General features: G+C 55.3%; 1 protein-coding gene across 8 annotated transcripts in view; it reads left to right on the forward strand.

Annotated features, from left to right (window-relative positions):
- The window catches only part of ZNF423 (zinc finger protein 423), a 344022-nt gene that overhangs the window by 199863 nt on the left and 119873 nt on the right, over positions 1–24286 (forward strand). For all 8 annotated transcript variants that reach the window (XM_049104673.1, XM_049104667.1, XM_049104670.1 and 5 more), the window contains 2 exons: positions 2907–6136; positions 13085–13169. In XM_049104673.1, coding sequence (XP_048960630.1) covers positions 2907–6136; positions 13085–13169 — 3315 coding nt within the window. The remainder of the gene's footprint in view (positions 1–2906; positions 6137–13084; positions 13170–24286) is intronic.

Consider the following 24286-nt stretch of genomic DNA (forward strand, 5'->3'; position numbering starts at 1 on the left):
TATTGGCCAAATAGTGCTTTTGTTTAATGGCTTTATTGAGGTATAATTTGTATACCACAAACTTAACTTGTTCTAAGTAACTAGCAACGTAGTAGATTTCCAGAGCGGTGCGGTGCTCACCACAGCCTGGTTTTATGGCATTGCTCTGATCTCACAAGGATGCCTCATGGCTCATCTGCAGTTGCCTTGCTCTCTGCTCCAGCCTCAGGCCACTGTAACCTGCTTTCTGTCTCCACAGCTAGGCCTTTTCTGGACATTTCGTATAAGGGGAGTAGTAGGGCTTTTTCATGTTAATTTTTCTCATCTGCTTCTCACATGGTTCTCCCTTTTCACATGTGGAAACTGAGTCAGAAAGGTTAAGAATTCTCCCGGGCTGAAGAATAAAGGGGGGAGGAGCTCTGAGTGCAGGGTTCTGCTCTTGTCTCTCTGGGGGTGGGTGAAGGGCTTGGGAGCAAATGAACGCTGGCAGAAAGACACGGCCAGTCTAGGTCTGGGCAAGGCATCTTCCTTGTCTCCCTCACTCTTGAACTGACCTGGGTTCTGTGTCTTCTGCTCATCGGCCCTGCAAGCACCTGCACCTCTTTGGTCTCTGGGGGGGCGCCTCCCTGAATGCAGATAGTGGGCTTGTTGTGGTCGTGCTGTCAAGGAGTGCTCAATGGAGATGCAGCTTGTGACTGTATTGGGGGCTGGACATATGGGTCCCCTCGCCTTTCTTCTCTATGCAGGGTAGTCTTATGTACCTGACCTGCCGAGCCTCATCCAGATCTGTGTCCTGGTGCTGTCATTTCCTGGGGAAGGTCACTGTGGCTGTGCCTTAGTCTCCTCATCCGTATGGTAGGAGGAGCCCTGCTCCTGCCTCATTGGTGATTGTGAGAAAAGCACTTAGCAGAGCACCAGGCACACAGGAAGGGCTCTGTGGCAGGTTGAGTGAGTCTGAACTAAGGCATCAGTATAATAAAAAGCCAGTTGAACCTGGCCAGGGGGTGGAGGCCCAGCAGGTCCCCGTGGCTCCAGCCATCTCCTCTCTTGGGTCCCTTTGTCTGTGCCTTGCAGAGCCCAGCTGGCAAGAGCTGGGAATTACCAGGCAGGGGCCAGGGCATCTCCCACCGCATCTAATCCCGAGATGCTGGCAGCAGCTGCATCCTTCCCTTCCCGTCCAAAGGGCCCTGTAATGGGAGGCCCCCAAGGGAACAGGCGCCCTCGCCCCAGGAGGACGTTCGGGGAGGCGCCCTGTGCCAGGCTGGGCGGCTGGGCGCTGGGGCTTCAGAGGTGGAGAGGCTGCCGGGAGGTACAGGAGCTTTGGAGAGAGCCTCCTCCTGCCGGGCAGGGCTTTACTGGTGCTGCCAGCTGGCGTCAGGCAGATCTTCACATGGTCAGGGGCAGGGGCAGGGACCCGGGTGGACCCTGGGGTGGCGGTGGGGTCCAGGAAGAGGACTCAGAGCTGAGGGAGCCCTCGAGACCCTCCCTGGGACAGCAGAGGCAACTGTGAGAGCCTGGGAGGTATGGGACCCTCAGGGCCAGGGCCATGCCTGTGGTTGTGGTGAGTTGACCAGGTGTGAGCATGCGTGCGTGTGCATGTATGCACGTGTGTGAGTCATTGCGGAGACAGAGTGTGTGAACGGATGTGTATGTGTATCTGCTGGGCTGCCTTGGCCCAGACTTTCTGGGTTACGTCTGGGAAGCTTTTTCTGGAGACTAAGCTGTGCTGGCGGGGGCAGTGGTTTATTTCCTCGGGGTTACAAGAGCAAGGTCAGCGCGGCCGAATCTGAGCTTTTGTTTGTCTCTCCCCTGCCCGTGGCAGCCTGCGGTCCGTTTCATTCATTATTAAGTTTTAAATCCACCTGACGCGAAACTTGAGCCGTGGAACCGAGGCTTGGGGGAGCTTTCCTGGCGCTGCTTGCTGTATCCTGTGTGCCTTTGTTTTTCCAGAAATGGCCAGCCCCTAGTTTGTTTAGTTTTCCTCTGAGGATGGACAGGCCAGCCAAGGCCGGGGAGGGTGGGCCATGTGGTCATCTGTGCAAGGACAGTCTCCCCTGCCTGCCAAGGTGGGTTTAAGGGCCCGATGGACTCTGAGCTCAGGGGCCATCCAGGCCTGGGCTCATGCCCTAATTGTCCTGCATCAGGCCATCTCCCAGGGTCCTGAGTGGACTTGGGGCAAATCTGAGGGGGAGCAGTGAACGGAGCAAGCACTGCCCCCCCCCCCCCCCCCCCGATTGTTTGCAGATCCTTCTCAAGTGCCCTTTGCTTACTCCTGTTTGTGCTGCTGGGTCTGATGCCACATGCCCATGACTTGGGCCTCCTGGGTCTGACTGCTCCCTGAAGCAGTGGGCCCAGCTCCATCCCCAAATGCGTGCAGCAGAGTTCATAAAGGTGCATTTTTATTTTCTTGCACTATTTTGCCTACGCCCCTAAGGACAAGTGGAATTTCCCACGAGGATGAGGGGCTGGAAGGGGAGTCAATCCCCAGGTCTCGATCAGTTGAGGACTTGCCTCCTTTTGGCTTCTGGGACTGCTGGTCTGTGAGGTCATTTCTGGTGACTTTTTCCAGACTGCATGCCCCCCTCCCCTCCACCTCCATCAGGGAAGTGCTAGAGATCTCGCCTCCTGTGGGGGGGTATGGTGTCCAGCAAGGCCCAGGCAGATGTCACTGAGGAGAAAGAACTGTCCCCTCCCTATCCTGCCACCCGACTGCCACCCCCTCTGCACCCTGAGGGCCTTTGTGTCCACTTGCTTCCGCCCCCACCCCCGCCTGCTCCCAGACTCCCTCCCTTGACTCCCCCTGCAGCAGTTGGGCAGCTGCAGGGCCTCAGCCCGTGTGAGCTGTCGAGAAGCCGGCTCTGTCCTTGTTTCTGGGCGGCCCTGGGAATTGCCTCTAATCTCCTCTCTGCCTTCCCCACCCCCTGCAGATGGTGATGACGACCCGCAGCTCTCCTGGGTGGCCTCGTCTCCCTCCAGCAAGGATGTCGCGTCACCCACGCAGATGATCGGAGATGGGTGTGACCTCGGCTTGGGTGAGGAGGAAGGGGGCACGGGCCTGCCATACCCTTGCCAGTTCTGCGACAAGTCCTTCATCCGCCTGAGCTACTTGAAGCGGCACGAGCAGATCCACAGTGACAAGTTGCCGTTCAAGTGCACCTACTGCAGCCGCCTCTTCAAGCACAAGAGGAGCCGCGACCGGCACATCAAGCTGCACACGGGTGACAAGAAGTACCACTGTCACGAGTGCGAGGCCGCCTTCTCCCGCAGCGACCACCTCAAGATCCACCTGAAGACCCACAGCTCCAGCAAGCCCTTCAAGTGCACCGTGTGCAAGCGCGGCTTCTCCTCTACCAGCTCGCTGCAGAGCCACATGCAGGCGCACAAGAAGAACAAGGAGCATCTGGCCAAGTCGGAGAAGGAGGCCAAGAAGGACGACTTCATGTGTGACTACTGCGAGGACACCTTCAGCCAGACGGAGGAGCTGGAGAAGCACGTGCTCACCCGCCACCCCCAGCTCTCCGAGAAGGCCGACCTGCAGTGCATCCACTGCCCTGAGGTCTTCGTGGACGAGAACGCGCTGCTCGCCCACATCCACCAAGCCCACGCCAACCAGAAACACAAGTGCCCCATGTGCCCCGAGCAGTTCTCCTCGGTGGAGGGTGTCTACTGCCACCTGGACAGCCACCGGCAGCCTGACTCCAGCAACCACAGCGTCAGCCCTGACCCTGTGCTGGGCAGCGTGGCCTCCATGAGTAGTGCCACGCCGGACTCCAGCGCCTCCGTGGAGCGCGGCTCCACCCCGGACTCCACCTTGAAGCCGCTGCGGGGCCCGAAGAAACTGCGGGATGATGGGCAGGGCTGGTCCAAGGTGGTCTACAGCTGCCCCTACTGCTCTAAGCGGGACTTTCACAGCCTGGCAGTGCTGGAGATCCACCTGAAGACCATCCACGCGGACAAGCCCCAGCAGAGCCACACGTGTCAGATCTGCCTGGACTCCATGCCCACCCTGTACAACCTCAACGAGCACGTCCGCAAGCTGCACAAGAACCATGCCTACCCCGTGATGCAGTTCGGCAACATCTCTGCCTTCCACTGCAACTACTGCCCTGAGATGTTCGCTGACATCAATAGTCTGCAGGAGCACATCCGCGTCTCCCACTGCGGCCCCAATGTCAACCCGCCCGACGGCAACAACGCCTTCTTCTGCAACCAGTGCTCCATGGGCTTCCTTACCGAATCCTCCCTCACAGAGCACATCCAGCAGGCCCACTGTGGTGTGGGTGGCGCCAAGCTAGAGTCCCCGGTCGTGCAGCCCGCGCAGTCCTTCATGGAGGTCTACTCCTGTCCCTATTGCACCAACTCGCCCATCTTCGGCTCTATCCTGAAGCTCACCAAGCACATTAAGGAGAACCACAAGAACATCCCGCTCGCCCACAGCAAGAAGTCCAAGGCGGAGCAGAGCCCAGTGTCCTCCGATGTGGAGGTGTCTTCCCCCAAGCGGCAGCGGCTCTCGGCCAGTGCCAACTCCATCTCCAATGGCGAGTACCCCTGTAACCAGTGTGATCTCAAGTTCTCCAACTTTGAGAGTTTCCAGACCCACCTGAAGCTGCACCTGGAGCTGCTGCTGCGGAAGCAGGCGTGCCCGCAGTGCAAAGAGGACTTTGACTCCCAGGAGTCCCTCCTGCAGCACCTGACAGTCCACTACATGACCACGTCGACCCACTACGTGTGCGAGAGCTGTGATAAGCAGTTCTCCTCTGTGGACGACCTGCAGAAGCACCTGCTGGACATGCACACCTTTGTGCTGTACCACTGCACCCTGTGCCAGGAGGTCTTCGATTCCAAGGTATCCATCCAGGTGCACCTGGCGGTGAAGCACAGCAATGAGAAGAAGATGTACCGCTGCACGGCCTGCAACTGGGACTTCCGCAAGGAGGCTGACCTGCAGGTTCATGTCAAACACAGCCACCTAGGCAACCCGGCCAAGGCACACAAGTGCATCTTCTGTGGGGAGACCTTTAGCACCGAGGTGGAGCTGCAGTGCCACATCACCACGCACAGCAAGAAGTACAACTGCAAGTTCTGCAGCAAGGCCTTCCATGCCATCATCTTGCTGGAGAAGCACCTACGTGAAAAGCACTGCGTGTTCGATGCTGCCACAGAGAATGGCACAGCCAATGGGGTGCCCCCCACTGCCGCTGCCGCCGCCGCTGCCAAGAAGACTGAGCCCGCTGACCTGCCGGGCATGCTGCTTAAGAACCCCGAGGCGCCCAATAGCCATGAAGCCAGTGAGGACGACGTGGATGCGTCGGAGCCCATGTACGGCTGCGACATCTGCGGGGCGGCCTACACCATGGAGGTGCTGCTGCAGAACCACCGGCTGCGAGATCACAACATCCGGCCCGGCGAGGACGACGGCTCACGCAAGAAGGCCGAGTTCATCAAGGGCAGCCACAAGTGCAACGTGTGCTCGCGGACGTTCTTCTCGGAGAACGGGCTCCGGGAGCACCTGCAGACGCACCGGGGCCCCGCCAAGCACTACATGTGCCCCATCTGCGGCGAGCGCTTCCCTTCCCTGCTGACGCTCACCGAGCACAAGGTGACCCACAGCAAGAGCCTGGACACGGGCACCTGTCGGATCTGCAAGATGCCCCTGCAGAGTGAGGAGGAGTTTATTGAGCACTGTCAGATGCATCCCGACCTGCGCAACTCGCTCACAGGCTTCCGCTGTGTCGTGTGCATGCAGACGGTCACCTCCACGCTCGAGCTCAAGATCCACGGCACCTTCCACATGCAGAAGCTGGCGGGCAGCTCAGCAGCCTCCTCCCCCAATGGCCAGGGGCTGCAGAAGCTCTACAAGTGTGCCCTGTGCCTCAAGGAGTTCCGCAGCAAGCAGGACCTGGTGAAGCTCGACGTCAACGGGCTCCCCTATGGCCTCTGCGCCGGCTGCATGGCCCGCAGTGCCAACGGACAGGCGGGCGGCCTGGCCCCACCCGAGCCCGCCGACCGGCCCTGCGCTGGCCTCCGCTGTCCCGAGTGTAGCGTCAAGTTCGAGTGTGCCGAGGACCTGGAGAGCCACATGCAGGTGGACCACCGCGACCTCACGCCGGAGACCAGTGGGCCCCGGAAAGGCGCCCAGACGTCGCCAGTGCCCCGGGTAAGAGCCTGCCCCTGCTCCTTGGGGCTCTGCTGACCCCCGAGGGTGCCGCCCACGCTGAGCTCTGTACCTCCCCGGGCTGTTGCTTCTAGTGCCCCGGAGCAGCTGTGCCGACGTGCGGTGGTCAAGTACACCCGCTCTGTCGCAGACTCTGAGGTGGTCCCTAGGCTGTCGGTTCCTTCCCGCTGTGTGGCATGGTGTACATTATCCATCTCTCTTGGCCTCATTTGTTGAGTGCACATCTGCAAAAGGGGAACGAACAACAACTGTCTGGACTTTGTAGGGTTGCTGTTAGGGACCCGTGGTGTAAGATAAGCAAAGGGCCTCATGTGCCGGCTGACACAGGGTATCGCTGCATTGGTGATGCCGTTTTTCTTACAGACGTGGGGTAGATGGATTTGTTTGTTCGCTGAGTCCCCTTGGGCGAGTCCCTTTGCTCTCTGGGCTTCAGGTCCAGGATTCTTTTCATAATCCATGGAGAGAATATCCCACATAAAGGGCTCAGGACCTGCACTTAGTTTGGGCCGAGCATGCTAGCTGGAATCCCCAGCTCATGTTATGGTGAACAGCGCGTCATTATAGTTAGTGCAGCTGGTGGTGCGTGGAAGACCCAGGAATGGGTCCAGCTACTGTTCTCCTTAGTGATGGATGGATCCATTCATTCCTTCATCAGATTTGTCCTAAGCACCCACTATGTTTGGGGTGCCTGGCAGTCGAGGAGAATCAGAAATGGACCCTACCTTGGGGGCTCCCAGGCACAGGGGAGGCCACAGGCCCGTAGCTAGTAGGGTTCTGTGAGGCGGGGCAGGTTCGGGCTCCTGGTGGGTCCACGTGGGCCATGGGTACAGTGGCCAAGGGGCACCTTGTGGTGGGCCTGGAGCCTGTGTGGCCCTTGGGTGTCAGACAGCATGGGCCCGGAGATTCCCACCGAGTCTGTTGTCTGTTTCCAGACTGAGGAGGTGCCAGGCGGATCTCGGGAGTATCTTTCCCTTGAGGACCACTGTTGGCGCCACGGGCAGGAAGGCAGAGTTTGGAGAAGGGCCACCCGCTGCAGGTGCTTGCTTGGAAGACAGGGATGTAGTTCTGGGTGTTTCACTACGGGATCAGAAGTGGGATCAGAACTGGGGCCTGGGACTCTGGGATTTTGAGGGTGAGAATGAGAAAGGAGGAGGGCTGGAGAGAGTAGAAGGAAAGGTGCAGGGGAAGGGACCTTCGGGGCCTGCTGGCCCAGCTCCCCACTGAGCCCCAGCAAGCCCACGGCCTGTCTGTGTGCCCTCAGCTGGAGAGAGAAACATGGGAAGGAGGAGAGAGTGGAGTGTCCCGCTGGGGGCCTGGGGCTTTGTTCTGGAGTGAAGAGCCTCCCTGTGGGGCCGGGAACACCTTACTCTCTCAGGGCCTTTTGATGGAGCCACGTCTCTGGGCAGGGGTCACCTAGGACACCCACAGGAGGTACTGGGTACTGGGTACTGGCCCTGGCCACCATTTCTCAGCTCTGCTCAGCCTCAGCTGGCTGGCTGGCCAGTGTGGGTGCACTGGGGGGTGGGGGGGGGAGCGGCGGGCTTTGGGCCCTGGAATCAGAAGGGCTGGGTTCACGTGGAAATCTCCCTCTTCCAGGACCCCCCAGGGGTTTGATCTCTCTGGGCCTCCGTCCTCGCCTGTGAAGCCAGAGAGTAATGGTGATAATGGTAGCAACACGTAGCGACAGGGTCCGTCTCCAGAGCTGACATCACGTGGGAGGCACGGGGGGGTGGGGGCAGGGGGCCTTCTGGGTTTTAACGAACACCTGCTCTGATTGGTTGGTGCCTGTGCCTCATGGGTTGTTAAACACAGTGACTGTTTCCTGTGCTGACCTCGGTATTTCGCCCTGAGCTTTAAGGGCGTAAGGGAAGTGCTGGGTGCACAGTGAACATCGCTTGCTGTCTCTCCCGTTTACGATCACAGCTCATGCTTACCGAGGGGGAAGGATGTGCCGAGTGCTTTCTATCGGCCCTCTGACACTGCCTTTATGAATGAAGAAACTGAGGCACGGAAGAGTTGGCCATTATTAGCTTCCAGCTTTCAAGAGGCAGAGAAGGGATTCGAACCCAGCAAAGTGTGGTGCCATAGCCGCGCTCTTGACGCACATTCTGCCTGGAGGTTCTGGGGCCCATCCTGGTTGCAGGCTGGGGTGCATTCCAAGGTGGTCACCCCCCTTGTTCAGACTGTCAGGCCTGAGGCCCTGTACACCCCCTCCTGGGTGCACCCCAGCCCCATCCCTGCCTCCCCACCTCGGTGCTGGGGTGCCTGATGGCCGGGGGGTGGGGGGGCTGCTTCTTGTGCCTCCAATGCCTTGGCCTATTGGAGCCTGCCCCTCCCTAGTCTCTGCCCTGGTTCTGCATCAAGTACCACTTCATGAAGCCCCGACTGTGTGGGCAAAGCCTCTCAGACCATTTCCATGACAACAACCTGGGAGCTTTGCCGTGACCTCTGTTTTGGCAAAAATGGTACCCAGGCTCAGAAAAGTAGGAGCACATACCCTGGGATGCACAGCTGTGCCTGGCAGCTCAGGGATTCAAACCCGAGGGGGCTTATTTTCTAGGAGCCCGACAGACCTTCCTCTCCCTGTCCCAGGCCTTTCGAGGGAGGTGAACAGACAGTCACATCTAGAGGCTTGGGCAGATGGGCCATTTGCAGAAAGGAGCTAGACAAAGCCTGGAACCTCCCCTTGGAGGCCCAGCCTCTGGGGCCTTGCCCCCTGCCTGGGCACGCCTGGGGGCAGGGGCCCAGCTGTCTGTTTGCCCACCCCTTGTTCCCCCAGGACTCACGCATGCAAGAGCAGACTCTGGGGGCCGTGTGAGGGCTTGGGGGCTGGCAGGCTGGGACCCTCGGGAGTGTAGCCATAGCAACCAGCCCCTGGAGGACTGGGTTCCCGTGGGGCTGAGGCTGCTATCGGCTGGAGCAGGAAGCATGGAGGTTCTAACCCCGCCCCCCCTGCCCTGGCTCTGTTTATGGGTAGTAACAACATCACCCCAATTCTAGGCCAGCGTAAACAGACCCCAGCCCTCCATTGGCTCCCTAGGCCCTCACAGTGCCAGGTGGGCAGAATGGGGGGGGTCTCACATGGGTTAGAGGGCTTGGGCAGGCCACACCAGCTGTCTGTCCCCTAGCCCAGGACTGTCTGGGGTGTTTTGGGACATGGAACTGAGAAAAGCTGCTCAGACAGTGGCTCCCGAGGCAGCCTGCCTGGCATCAAATCCCAGTCCCCTCGCTCAGCATTGTGGGGCTCTGGCCAAGTGGTTTAGCCTCTCCAAACTCCACTTTCTCCCCCCTTAAAGTGGGGCTTACCTAGTGATTGTGAGTCTACAGAATAAACAGAGCCTGCACATAGTAGGTGCTCAGTAAATGTGAGCTGCCATCATGATTGTGGAAACTCATCAGCCATGAGCTGTCTTCTGTATCTTCCTGTCTTCTTGTCTCCTCTCTCTGCCAGTCTCAAAAGTTCTCCCTCTGCCCTGGGCTCCTCTCTGAGGTTGCTGGGAGCCATGCATGGGGAGGTGGCCCTGTCTGCAAGCCCGAGGGCTCAGCTTTGGTTCTCCTGGGCTGGGCCCTGGGGAAGGGGCTTATGACAGAGGAGGTGCTTTGAATGCCAAGTTCTGTCTTTCTTTAATTATGTCTCCTGGTGGGGACTGAAGCTCCAGAGGAGGAGGGGATCCCTGGGGGATAGGGAAGGGGAGACAGACCAAGAGGAGGTCTTGGGGTAAGGATGGGATCTGGCTAACATTGCACCAGGAGGGAGAGAGAGTGAGAGAGTGCTCGCCTGCTTGTCCCTGAACTTCCACTAGCACGGAGGACCTGGGGGCACCCTGGCCCTGCATGCTCGGCTGGGAGGGCTGTCTCCAAATGGTCGCCTCTGGGTATAATACATGTGCTAGTGATGCTGGTGTCAGTGAATGTGTGTGTGTGGTGGAGCATGCATGCCCCGTGTGCAAGTGCACATGTGGACACTTGGGAGTGACCACGTGTGTCCATGAAGGTGTGTATGGCAGGGGTCTGTGCATGTGCTTGTGCAGCCGTGGGCACGTCTGGGCATGATGGATGTAGCTGTTGGGGATCCAGTGAGAGAGCCCCAAGCTTTTGTGTCTCAGGGTGAGTTTGGATACGTCAACCCATGTGAACTTGTGGCCTGAGGACTTGAGGACACCTCTGCTGCTCTGAGGGTGTTGTACCTGTGTGTCTGTATTATGGGGAGCAAGTTGCTGTGTGCCTGCTGTGGGTTGGGGGTCTTGTGTGTTGACAGTGAGTTGGGCAAGGGAGGGTGCATACGTCTGCTTGCCTGTCTGTGTGTGTCCTCATGGGCATGTCTATACCTGTGCATGCAGGCTGTGTGTGTGTGTGTGTGTGTGTGTGTGTGTGTGTGTGTGTACCTCTAGGCTCTTGTGGTTAGTGATGTCCACTCCCTTGGGAATCCCCTTGAGTCTTTTTCCCCATCAGGAAGGGCCCAGTTATCGGGCAGTCTTCCTCCTGCCATTGAGGGGTGGCTGCATGTGGAGGAGCACTGGGGGGTAGCTTTTCAGCCTGCCCGGCCCCTGGTGATTTTTTTTTTTTTTTCCAAGCACAGTGACCCACTCCATTTACCCACTCCTAGGAGGAACAACCCAAATCACCTTGATCCTGGACTGTCTGCTGTCCTGGTCCTGACTGGCCACGGCTATGGCCTCCACAGACTCCTTCCCAAGCAGAACCGTGGAGGGGAAACGTGGCCTACTCTGGGCTTCCTTGGTGTGGAACTTCCTGGGGTGTGGTTCATTCTCCCTCACTCCTCCCTCCCTGACTGGGGCATACGTGTGAGAAGGGAAAGAATGACTGATTTTGACAGTGGAGAGACCCGAGATCATTGCTGTCCGTGAGCATGGGGGCTTTGGGACTGTGTCCCCCCAGAAGACCTCAGCCCCCACAGCCTCTTCTGGCCTGAACATCTCGTCCCTGTCTCTTGTGAGGCCAGAATCCCCAGCCGTGTCCTGCCTCCCAGCCTCATGCCATTCTTCCCCAGCGCATTTCCATGCTGAGTGTCCGCTTCTGGTCCACTCTTTTGAATCCCTAGTCCTCCTGCTACATTGAGGGAAGGGCCCCAGTCTTCTCTGAGCCGGTCCTGGAGCCTGAGCAGGGACGCCACCGCTGGAACCGAAGCTCCCGGCACCAGCTAAGACTGTCCTTTCCTCATTCCTATGTTCGACCAGCATTTGCTCAGTACCAGTAACAACTGTAATAAAAGTCAAGTCATTATTAGGCAGTCGCCCTGAGCCAGGCCTTGTGCTGTGCCAGGTGGTGAAGACCCAGGATTTAGAAGTCATCTTTGCTTTCCTTTTCTCCTTCTGTCTTAGCAGAGTGCTTTGCAACATAGTATTTGCAAACTCTGCTCTTTTGTTCAACAAATGCTTCCTGAGTACGAGTCTCTGCTGGCAAAGGAGCTCACACAGGTGGACAGAACCCATTCCTAGCTCTCTGGGTACTTGTGGTGCAGTGGGGGAGCAAACGAGTCAATTAGCCATGACGAACCCATGTGCTGATTAACTAGATGCTTTAAACATAAGCTTGGGGGCCTCAGGAGCCCCTGAAAACATCCTGGGGTGGGAAGAGGAGGCTTCTCGGCAGAGGTGACATTTGAATGGTGTCCTCGAGGATGGAAAGTCTACTCCAACTGGAGGACACAGCATGGGCAAAGGCCTGGAGGTGGGACCAGGTCCTTGAGGGGAGCTGTAGATGTGGTTGGAGCCACCCTGGGAGCTGAGACAACTGAGCCCCCTGGTGGTTCATACTGGCTGTAGAGTTGAGGGTTGGGCCTGAGTGTTCAGCCAGGAAATCCAAAGTCCTGTTCCCTTTTCCAGAGGTGGAGGAAGGCCCCATCATCCCAGAGCTGAAGTGGTCTTCAAAAAGCTTGGATATTTTGGATTTCAGTACCACCCCCACCACCCCCACCCCCGCTTCATAAAAACCCACAGCCACAGACCTTCCCCCACACAGGCAATACTGCCCATGTCCACAGGGGGCTGCTTTCACAATCACCCACCCAGGCTTAGTTGCTGAGAATGAGCTCTGCTTTTTGCACTGGGTCTTCGAGAAGCTCCGAAGCTTCCCATCATCTCCTTTGTCCTGCTCCCATCCCCTCAAGGCAGCTGGTATCAGCTTTCTGTGTGTGGAAGCCAGCCATAGGATCACCTGTGTGTACCTAGGGCAAATGAGGAATTCCTCAGTTACTTCTAAGCACCAGGATTGTCAGGAGCAGTATCCCTCTTTGGCCCATGGTCCTTAGGGTGGGTAAAGAGAGAGAGTAGTTGGATGGGTGGAAAGATAGATGTATGGTGGGTTAAAAGGGTGGGTGGGTGGATGGGTAGATAGAGGATAGGTAGATGGATGTATAGGCAGATGGATGGGTAGATAGAAGGTGGATGAATGAATGGATGGATGGGTAAATATGTATAGGTAGATGGATGATAAGCCAGGTAGATGGATTGATGTGTTGACAGATGTGTGCATTATGTGTGTGTGTGTGTGTGTGTGCGTGTGCGTGTGTGTATAGATGGATAGGTGGGTTGATGGTGGGTAGATGGGTGGATGATGCTACACGGATAGATGGGTAGCTGGATTTGAGCATGCTCCAAGCAGAGCAGCCTCCCTTGGCATCTCTTCCATGGTCATACTGTGTGCTCTCACCTTGGGATGGTGATTCCTATCATGGCAACTTCCCCAGATCTAACAGAGGAGCAGCTCCCTTAGAATGTAGCTTAGTCCCCTTCCCCAGGCTGGAGGGCTGGATTTGGAGGCAGGTGGGAAGAGAATGGCCCAGAGAGACCCTGGGAGGGGACCAGAGCCATTCTGGAAAGTCTTGAGCCAGTACCTCCAGGCACTATTGCTTTATGTTCTTTTCCACCTCTTGACTATCTAATTCCTTTTTCTTTGACTTCCAAACAGAAAAAGACATACCAGTGCATCAAGTGCCAGATGACCTTTGAGAACGAGAGAGAGATCCAAATCCATGTTGCCAACCACATGATTGGTAAGAGAGCGTTTTCCCACTCATGCTGGGGCCACTCATCGGGGTTTGAAATCTGTGGTTCCAATCATCATTTCACTGCTTTTAGGGCGAAAGATGCAGTCACTGCTGCTTTTCAGAGACATTGCAAATGGGAGTAAAATGTAAGCTGGAGCACTTTCTTCATCCCAGCCTTCTTGTCGCAGCTCCACTCACATTACAATCAAACTTTTGACAATCTCTTCCATTTCCCAGCATAAATTTCCCTCCATTTCTGAAACGGAGTGCTTTCCAGTTGTCAAGCACTCAGGGGCAATTATGCTTCAATTTCGTATGTCATGACATTGAATAGATTTAACTGCTCACATTTCCCCGCTAAACGTGGTGAATTCCTCAGGCACGTTGTCAAAACAGAGCGCTTACAAAGTTATTTCAATACTTTTCCTAGTCCTCTTCAAGTGGTTTTGGACTTTGGAAAATTCAGCCTTTCCAGAAGGGGAACTTTCAAACTGCCACAGTGCTCCCTCTTGACCTGCGGGACGGAGGGAAGTCGGGAGGTCTTCTGTGCCTTCCATGGATGGATGTGGCCTCTCTGGCGGCTGTGGGGGGGAGCCCTCCATGCAAGAGGGAGCACAGGTGGATTTCCAGTGACCCTGGGGGCTGGCCCAAGGGGGTGAAAGACTTGGCAGTGAGGGCTTTGGGAGCTTCTGGAATCCTGATGCCCTGGGTCTCTGGTGGAAGTAACATCACCGTCTCCAAGTGTCCTGCAGTCTGAGCAGTGAGGCTTCAGGTGTAGGGTCAGCATCCTGACTCTTCTTTTTTTTTTTTTTTTCCTGACTCTTCTTCTAACAGTCTTTCCATTATAGTCTTAAAAACAACCATGCCAACAGAGTACTGTTTTACAAAACCCTTAACTGCATACATTCAAAGAGATCCCTTAACCATGCAGCTCAGTGAATTCTCTTGAACCAAGCACACCTGTGTAACCAACAGCCCAGCAAGGAGGCAGAGCATTTCTGCATCCCTGAAGCCCCCTCCTGGCCCCTCTACACACCCCCTCCCGACAGGTCACCATCCTGATCTCAAGTGGCATAAGGCTCTTTGCCCATTTTGCACTTTATATAAATGGGATCATACTGTCTCTGCTCATCGGTGTCTGGTGGCTTTGGCGCATTCACATTAGTGCCTATAGTTTGGACATCGCCCCTTCACACGGGTATATAATAATCTGTCGTGTGAATGCGTATCTTCTCTGTTCTACTCTTTTTTTTTTTTTTAATTTTTTTTTTCTCTTTTCTACTCTTGATGAGCATCTTGGTCATTTCTATTTTGGAGCCATTGCAGCCAGCGTGCTGCTATGGATGCTCTCGTATGCGTGTTTTGGTGAGCATGTGCCTGCAGTCATCATGGGAAGATTGGTAGGGCTGGGATGGGTGGGCCATGGGGTATGAGGGGGTTTACCTTCAGTAGGTACCCACAGACAGAATTCCAAGGCAGTTGGATGTATGAGAACTGCTCCACCTCTGTGCCGCCACCCACGTTCTCCACAAAAGGAGCAATGGCTAGGGCCCTTCGTCAGAGGCATCATGCTCGGGGTGAGGGTGGTGGCCCGGTCCCCACCTAGCTGCAGCCTTGGGGCACTCAGTGGGTTTGGATGTCCAGTGTCCGGTGATGCAGTGGTTCCCCCAAGGGTGCTGGGGTGTGCGTGGTAGGGCTCACCTGGTGGTGAGGGGGCAGGGGTAGCTGAGGAGGGGCAGGGAAGGCCCCGGGAGTTCAGCTTGACAGGGAGATTGGTGGCTTTTTAATTTCTTCTATTTGAAAGCCCCCTGCTGAGGTAGAAGGAGGAAACTCTTCTGTCAGTCACCGGCTGCTGAGAGTGCTTTCATGGGAGTGTCAAGGAGGTAAAGATGAAGATATCTAAAAATGTTTGCTTTTGTAGCAGGTGTTAATGTGTGCGCCTGTTTGTAAGCACGGAGGGCGAGAGGCTGGCTAATTGGACCACGGTGATTTCCAAGGTGCTTCCCCCAGCCACCCCCCTTCTACCTTTCCTTGTGTGCGGAGTCTGGAAGCTGCGTACCCTCAGGTGGAAGGCGAGCAGGTTGCTCCTAAATAGAGAGGTGGGCTGGCCCATGGAAGGGGGGGCGTGAGGGGCATCCGGACCTTTGTGTGAGCAGAGCACCAGGCTCCCGAGGGAGACGGTCCTGTCTGGTGGCTGGGGAGGGCGCCTCGCGAGCCTGCGCTGCAGTGTCTGAGCTGGCCTGGTTCCCAGGACGCACAGGGAGCCGGAAGCAAGGAGCTGATGGTCTCAGGGCTCAAGGGTCTGAGTGAGACGTTCACACAATTGCAGAAACCGTCACCATGCAGTGTCACCGTGCAATGCCCACACTGCGAGGCATGGACTGGGGGCCCCACATGAGCCATGCCTCTCTCTGGTGGCAGGGTAAGATCTCCTGCTCTAACCTGCCCTCCCCACATCCTTGTCCTCGTCTGGCCTCATCAACCCTATTTATCAAAGAACATCGACTGAGCACCTCTTGAATGCAGAGCACTGGGATGGTCTCAGGTGATCGAGGGAGCAGGGGACCCAGTCCCGCCCGCAGAAACCTTACGGCACCCCATAGGAGACACCCCAGCACACACATCATGCTGCAAAGGGAGGCGTCACTGGGTGAGGGCGCTGAGCCCCACCATCTCATCGAGGAGCTCCAATGACTTATCCAAGTTCTTCCAGAGATGGCGTAGCAGAACCAGGGTCTGAATAAAGCTGGGCTCCCTCCACCATGTGTGGCTCCCTGCCAGGGTTTGTGGCAGGAAGGACCCAGTGCCACCCTTGGGTGCTGTGCCTGCAGGGAAAGCTAATGGCATCCAGGTAAGCACAGTGCCAGGGGGCTGATGCTCCCAGAATGAGGACTGCTGGATCCAAAGTGGTCTGTCAGAAAGGCCTGGGTGTTGGAGGCTGGTGAAGAGTTTTCTCTGTGGCAGGTGCATCACTGGTAGAGGCAGCAGCTCTGACAAGAAAGGCCAGTCACCAGAAACAGTGGCTCTTGGAGGGCTCGGCAGAAGGAGGTCCTTGTGGGATGTGCTGTTAGACCTAGAAGGCGGGGAGAAGGGTCTGTGGGAGGACTGTAGGGTGAGCCAGGCTCAGAGGCAAGAGCAGAGGAGGGAGTTTTGGGGCTGGAGGAGCCCAACCTTGCTGGGATGAAGGTATCTCATATGGTAGCATCGTGGGCAGTGAAGGTGGGAGGCAGCTTGGGGCCAGGGCACAGAGGGCCTTGAATGCCGGGTTCAGAGGTTCGGGTTTGGACTCCACCGTGAGGGCCAGGGTTCAAATCTGGGGGGTCCCTTGGCTGATATTTTATTTGGCTTCTCTTGAAAAACCAGAAGAGGTGGCAGCCAGGGCCCTGAATTCCCATATGGCACAGCTGACAGGACCTTGGTGGTAGCTGGGATTGTGTGTTCCCAGGCACAAATCCCGACTGTATTTTAGGAGCTGCTTTGTTCGTTTGTGCCCCAGCCTGGTCCCCATGGGCACCTGAATGTGTGCACTAGGGAGGCTTTGAAGGTTTTGGAGCAGAGTATGGCCTGGATGTAGCTGAGTGCTATAGGGAGATGAGTCTGCCTGCAGTGTTGAGCGGGGAAGAAGATGGGAGAGAACAGAGACCTGCCCGGTCTGGTCTGGAGGTGAGGGGATGAGGCCGGGAAAGAAGAGAGGAGGGAGGTGATAGAACTGATACTGAGTTTGTGCCCTGTGCCTAGTTGGCCTTGGTGGCCTGGGGAAGGTGGCAGGGGGCAACCGTGGGAGATATGAATGGAAGAGTGGTGGGCACAAGAGCCCCAGCTGGGGCTGGCTCCGAAGTCCCAGTAAGAACTGTTGGGGCCCAGTGTCCCTGTGGACAGCTTCCCCTGCTAAATGGCCCAAGGCCAGAGTGGATGCCTGGAGCTGGTGGGGGCAAAAGCCCCCCCTTAGCTGCACCAAGGGGACTCGGGTAAAAGTGGCACTGTTCAGCTTGACGGCCTTCTCATAAACATGGGGCGCTGGGGGGGTCTGAGGCCAGCCTCCCCGGGGACCCAGACTGCTGGAGACCTCCCTTGGGGGATGCTAAACTGGCCTTTTTATAGCGGGGGGCCTCTCCGTGGCTGTGCAGCCTCCAGACCCTGGGAGTTATGATGACTCAGGGACGCATCTCCTTGGGAACATTTCCCAGCACCCTCTCCCGGCTGCTGCTGGCGAGGGAGTGATTTGGAGCCCATAGAGAGCCAAGGGTTTTTTGAAACCTTTCCGGCAGCAAGGTCTCCTTTGAAATCCCCCCTCCCCACAGGGAACGAGGCCCCCTTCTCTGGGCTTCCCCCAGATCTTGAAATGGTTTTCGACCCCCCCTTCCCCCAGCAGGCCCATCAGAAACCTGGAGCGGTCCATAGCCTGTTCTGGGGCCTCCCCCAGGGATGGATGACCTGGCCCCGCCTGGCTGCCCTTGCCCACCAGCCACTTCCTTCACATCTGGAAGGATGTCCCTTGCACGCCCCCGCCCCACAATCCCGTTATGGCTCTTCCTGGGTTTCCTATAGCCTGGTCCAGAGGCAGGACCCCCTTCCTGGAGAAGGCTGGAGAAGGGAGGAGTGTCTTCCCCTGCATGTTGAACATGTATAGACAAAGTGTGCACAGCCCTCCTAGGGCACCTGAGGCCTCAGGTCCCAAGGAAGCCGATTTGCCAAGGGTAGGCCTGCCCACTGCTCAGCTGCCCGTGATGTCTCTCCTCTCCGTTCTTGCCGGGTGTGGCTGTGTAAGGGGTCTGAGAACTTGTCCTTGGAATAATGAACTTGCTGTGACCTAGGTTGGCCCTAAGGGGGTGACTCAGCCTCTGGGCCCTGGTGTCTTTACCCAGGGCTTCACAGGTCCCTGGGGGGAGCCCCAAGGAGGTCAGAGCTGGGGAGGGATGGTCCTCAGGGAATCTTGACAGGAACGTCCACCCTCAATGTCCTTGGAAAGTGGTGTGGACTCCCTGGCAGGCAGCCAGCCGGGACAGAGTCACACTCAGCCCAGTGGGGCATTAGGCCTTCTGGGGATGTTGTTTTCCTGGTCACATCAATTGTATTCCCTGGGTGCCTCTGAGGGCTAAGCTTTGCCATTAGGGGTGAAGAAATTAGGGCTATCCGGAAGATCAGCCTCTCCCACCTCCTGCTCAGGCCTTTGAAATGCCTCCCCCCCACCCCCCGCCCACGCTGGGCTCGTGGTCCTTATCCTTTGTGCTGTCCCTAGGCCTTCCCCTGGCTGTGGCAGGACGGCCCATGGTCCGTCTGGAGGGGGTGTGTGCGCCTGGAGGGGGTGTGTGCGTGTGCATATGCATGTGTGTGTGGTGGGGGTCTGTCTTCGAAGTCTTTAAGAGGCACACCCTGGAGGCGTATTGGAAGCCACCTTGCAGACCGGGTACCCACTCTTTCTGCGGCTGCTTATGTGCCCGAGACCCGAGCTGAAGGACCCCGCTTGCAGCGTTTTGGAGGGGAAGGAAGGTCTGGTGTGGAAATCAGTGTTTTGCCCTCATACCAGGGAAATAGAAAACCCCTCAGATATAACTGAAGAGGAAAACATGAAAAGGACAAGGAGAAGGGGTTCCTGTTTACTCTCTACCGTGAACACATGTTGTTGAGTGGGGCTGTGCTAGGCTCTTCCATGGTGCTTTTGATTCAGGTAATGCCAGACCTAAAACATCTGTCTACCCTTAATACGTGATAAAAATGTCTCCCTCTCCCCCCAGAGATTACATTTCAAGTTCTGGAACTGCTCTGTCAGAATAGCAAGCCTGTACAGACAGCTTATCATCCCATTCTTTTTAATTTCTTTATTTTTATTTTTGCAAAATCCCTTAGCAGCCCCCCTAGCATGAGAGGACTCCATTTCCCTGAATTTGAACCTCTTTGGTTGGTTTAAGGAAGCTGTTGATCAAGCACTTTGGTTTAGGAAGGACCCATCAATTCTGGATTTTAAAATAGTGGAAATGTTCTTGTTTTCATAGATTTCTTGCCTTAAAAAAATTTTTTTTAAGAGGAAAAGGTCTCCTGTAGGTCTTTCCTCTAATGATAACTTTAGTTCAGTAAACATGTCTGAGATCCTTGGGGGGCTCAGTGAGGAAACTCTCCTCTCATCCAGTTGGGGAGATGAGAACCCCAAAGGAGAAGTTCCGTGTAATGTCACGAGTGTGAGATATAGAAGCTCAGAGGGTAAGCATCTTGCCCAATCCGGGCATCCCCGGAAAACTGCCTGGAGGAGATGACACCTAAGAAGATGGGAAGTATGGTAGAAGGGGCATTCCAGGCAGAGAAAACACCAGAAGCAATTTCTAGAGAGGAGACCCATGCAGTATGTGGGGAAATTATAGACAAAGTGGTGTGGCTTCAGGAAAAATCCTGAAGCAGGAGGTGAGAAGATCACAGAGACAGTGCAATGGGTTCAGTGAGAGAAGAGGAGGGTGTTGGTTAGGAGGGTGTGGGTTGGAGAAATATTTAAGAGGCAAACCCAGCAGGACTGTGCAAAATTGAATGGATATGGGAAGGGGAGACGTTAGGAGTGACTTCAAGGTCTCAGGCGACCGAGTTTAGGGTGACAGGTAGAAAACGATACTGTGCCTGAGGAAGAGTGAGCTATTGTGGGGCTGGCAAAGTTGATGACCCTGATAAGGACCTTCCAGGTGAGGCTTACTGAGTACCAGGCCCAGGTAGCACCAGGTAGCAGTATCTACATACCTGCTGTCACACTCACTCCTACAACGGAGGAGGAGCACCAGTATTTCCCCACTTTTGGACGCGGGGAGTTCAGGGGGCTTGTCTGTTGTCAGTAAGTTGCACGGGGGTGGGGTGGGGGGATTTGACCTCAGGCAGTGTGATTCTAGAACCTGGAATCCTCTGAACTTTTACACCTGAATGCTCATCACACTCGATGGGCTCAAGTTTGGGTGTGATATGGTCTTGCACAAGATGCTCATGGGGGAACTGTGTACTGGTGTCTGGCCGGCGTTCGGCCACATGGGCTGAGGGCTCAAGACAGAGGCCTGGCCTGGAGAAGGGGTCTGGAAGCATTGGCGTAGGCAGAAGGCAGCAGGGAGGAGCATGTGTCATCGATGCCCAGATAGCAAAGTGCTTCCGGGCAGCACTGCAAAAGGCCACGGAGAGGCCCATGGCAGGGAGGCTGGAGGATCTCCTGGACTGTCCGGGGTGAGAGCAGGGTCAGTGGACTCAGATGGAGGGACGAGTTGGGGGGACGGGGGAGATCAGTGTCAATTTGCCAGGTTCCAGGCTGGGAAGGGAGGGTGAGAGGCAGGAGCCAGAGGGATCCAAGGGTCACAGGAAGCTTTTGCGTTTTTAAGAGGGAGACACCAGAGTATGTTTCCAGGTTACAGGGACAGCACCACCCAGGAGAGGAGGAGGAAGGATGGAGAGGAGCTAGCAATGGAGCCAGTCCTGGAGGGGTGGGGCCTGGGGCCCCGACACCATCCCATGTGGGCCAGCCCAAAGGCATGGTCTTCTTGCTTTTCGTTGCCTGTACTGTTGGATGGACTTCCCTGAGTGTCCTTTATGGTCATTTGGCTGCTTGGGAGCAGTTGAGACACGAGTGACATCCCTCGTGTCTGCCTCTGGCTGAGCTTTACTGGAGTGATGGCAGAAAACAAGGGTCCTGTGGTCAGTGGTGGCCCCAGAGCGTGGACGCCTCTGTCCTGAGCTTCCAGCAGGTGCTAGAGCCTCACACTGGACCCCCTTCCTCATGTGTCTCTGGAGTCCAGTGGGGTGGGAGTGGCGGACCGACCTCCTCTTCTGCCCGTAGACCCCTCTCCTAAGGGAGTTGGGGTGGCCCTCACTGGCGCATCAGGCTCCCAGGTGCCTGGCCACTCTGGTTTCCAGCTCATCTGCCTGGACAATGGTTCCCCGAAGACACACTGTGCGGTGTGAGCTTGAGTTGGAGGAAGAATCCAGAATCACTGATGGTAGCGTTTTCTAAACAAAGACTCATTTAGGAAATTACTGATTTGAGTTTATCTAGTGGAGCCTTTTTTTTTTTTTGAACTGTTTATTTAAATTCAATTTAGGTAACATATACTGTATTATTAGTTTCAGAGGTAGAATTTAGTGATTCATCAGTTGCCCGTAACACCCAGTGCTCATTACATGGTGTGCCCTCCTTAGTGCCCATCACGCAGTTACCCCATCTCCCCACCCTCCTGTAGAGCTTTATTAAGCACCAACTGTTTGCTCCGTCTGCTGTAGCTATGAATATTAATGAGAAATAGAGTATGCAGGTGGGCACACATACGCACACACACACTCAGAATGGAGACGTCTATGGTCAGTCACGGTGGTTAAGAGCACTCCCAGCTCATGGTTGTGTCACTGCATGGCTAACAAAGTTATCTGCCTCTCTATACTTCAGCTCTTCATCTATAAAATACCCCCATCCTAATGATATACTGCAGTTTAGGCAGGATGTTCCATGGCAAGTCAGACTCAGCTCAATCTGACTAATGTATAAAAAAAGAGAGTTATTAGTTCATGTAACTGAGAAGTCCCAGGATTCCTTGGGTAAGAGGTTCAGGCATGGCTGGATCCAGGGGTTCCAACAAAGTCGTCACCAGTCTCTTTCTCTTCTGTCTCTCAGCTCTGCCTCCTTTGTTGCCTTCATCCCCTGGTGCATGATGACAGCCAGCAGCTCTTAGTCCAGCAGGCCTAGCAGAGAGTGGCGTGTGCTTGCTTTTTATGGAAAGGGTCTCAGGACCAGGGCTCCCTGTCTCGGGAGGGTCCTGAACCTACCCATGAAAGAATTACCATAGTCTGGGAGATGGAGTAGTTGATTGTTCAGGCGAGCACCACCTGCCCTTCCTGAGTGCTGGGCTGGGTCAGTGTCAGCCCCCTGCCCCCTCCCCCCAAAGTGGGAATAGGGATGGTGTTCTTGAAAAGAAAGGAGGTATCTGTTTCCACAAGATGGGGGCAGCACAGAGAAGGTCACTACCCCTGCTTTTGCTGGGGGTGGTGGGGGTGGGGGTGGGGGTGGCTGCTTGCAGGATTAAATGAGCTAAAAATAGATGAAAAGTGCTCAGCACATTGCCTGGCACATGTAAGTTGTAAGTGGTAAGTGTTAACATCGATATTATTAATAACATTATTATTAGTCCCTGTGGCAGAGATAATTAAAGATAACACTTAAGATAATGATGATGATAGTAGAATGATTGTTTAGAGAGGATAAAGAGCTTTCTGTGGCCCTGCTCAGCACACGTCCCAGGTGCCAGCCCAAGGCAGCTCAGAGGGTGCTGCCCAGGGCTTCCTGGAAGAGGAAGACTTGTCCTCTGCCTTTGTCAAGCTCTGCGGGGCTGTGCCTGTAGGATAGATCAAAGAGTGTAGCTCCAATCAGGATGATTTTTCATTTACTCCTTCATTCATTCTGAATTTTTTTTCTTTCTTGAGTTCCAACTACATGCTAGGCACCAAGCATGGATGTCACGGCAAACAAAACAAAATCCCGTGATCCTGGAGCTAGTGGGTTGCAGATGGGTGTTAAACAAGCAAACCGATAAGAAATCCTGATTATTTCAAATTGTAATAGGTTCCATGAGGAAAATAAGTGAAGGTCATGGTTTGTGTGTGAGAAGGGTGACCACACTCGCTTGGCAGTGGTCTGGTGTGACTTCCTTCCTTCCCAGATTGATTGATTGACTGCTCGATTTATTTATTTATTTATTTATTTATTTATTTATTTATTTATTTATTTATTTATTTATGAGAGGGAGGGGAGAGAGAACAAGCAGTGGGGAAGGGCAGAGAGAGAGAGAGAAAAAGAGAGAAGGAGGGAGGGAGGAAGAGAAGCAGACTCCCTGCTGAGCAGGAAGCCTGATGCAGGCTCTATCCCAGGACCCTGGGATCATGACCTGAGCTGAAGGCAGACACTTAACTGCCTGAGCCACCCAGGCACCCCTAGGAGGTGACTGTCAAGCTGAGAGTGGAGTGCTTAGAGAGTGTTGGCTTCTGCAGATGGTGATAGCCTGCTGACCTGGACACTGGGGCCCGCTGGTCTGCGTGTCTGTCTCCCATAGGAAGGGGACAGGGCTCACCATGCTGAGAGGAGCCCCTTAGGGCCTAGAGACCCCTCGAGCCTGTAACAGCCGCTCAAGCCTTCACTCTTTTGGTCTTTTTCTGGATTTTGTGCAGACCACACACAGAGGTCACTCTGCCAGCAGAGGCCCATAAACCCAGCAGCTGGGGGACCCTCCCCCCTCCTAAGGCACTGCCCAGCCTGTGGAGTCTGTGGTGCCTGGCATCTCTTTGCTGGCCCTCTGACCACTTTCCTATGGTCTTTCTCTCACATCTCCCTGTGCCCACCTGCCTCTTCTGGGCCACAGCCCCTGGGTGGCTCCAGACGGCTGTGTGCTAGCCTTCCCTTCTAGGGTGTCCAGATGTGGCAAATAAAAACACAGAATTCCAAATAACATATAGTTTTTTAGTCTAAGTGTGTCTCCAGTATTGCATGGGACATACTTCTACTAAAAAAATGATTTGTTGTTGATTTGAAATTTAAGTTTAACTGGTCATAGTTAATTTTACCTGGCACCCTATTCCCTCCCCACAGTCTCCATGCCTCAAGTGCATTAGCTTGGGGAATAGGGGTGCTTCCACCCACCTTCCCTTCTTTTTTTTTTTTTTTTTTTAAAGATTTTTATTTATTTATTCATGATAGTCACACACACACACACAGGAGAGAGAGAGAGAGAGGCAGAGACACAGGCAGAGGGAGAAGCAGGCTCCATGCACCGGGAGCCCGACGTGGGATTCGATCCCGGGTCTCCAGGATCGCGCCCTGGGCCAAAGGCAGGCGCCAAACCGCTGCGCCACCCAGGGATCCCCACCTTCCCTTCTTTTAAAGCTCTTGCCTTTTTCATCCTTAAAAATTTTCTCATCTTAAAAAAAATTAAACCTTGGGGCACCTGGGTGGCTCAGTGGTGGAGCGTCTGCCTTCAGCTCAGGTCGTGATCCTGGGGTCCTGGGATCAAGTGCCGCATCGGGCTTCCTGCAGGGAGTCTGCTTCTCCCTCTGCCTGTGTCTCTGCCTCTTTCTCTCTCTGTGTCTCTCATGAATAATGAAATAAAATATTTTTAATAAAAGAA

The sequence above is a fragment of the Canis lupus genome, chromosome 2 (genome assembly GCF_003254725.2).
Source record: "Canis lupus dingo isolate Sandy chromosome 2, ASM325472v2, whole genome shotgun sequence".
NCBI lineage: Eukaryota > Metazoa > Chordata > Mammalia > Carnivora > Canidae > Canis > Canis lupus.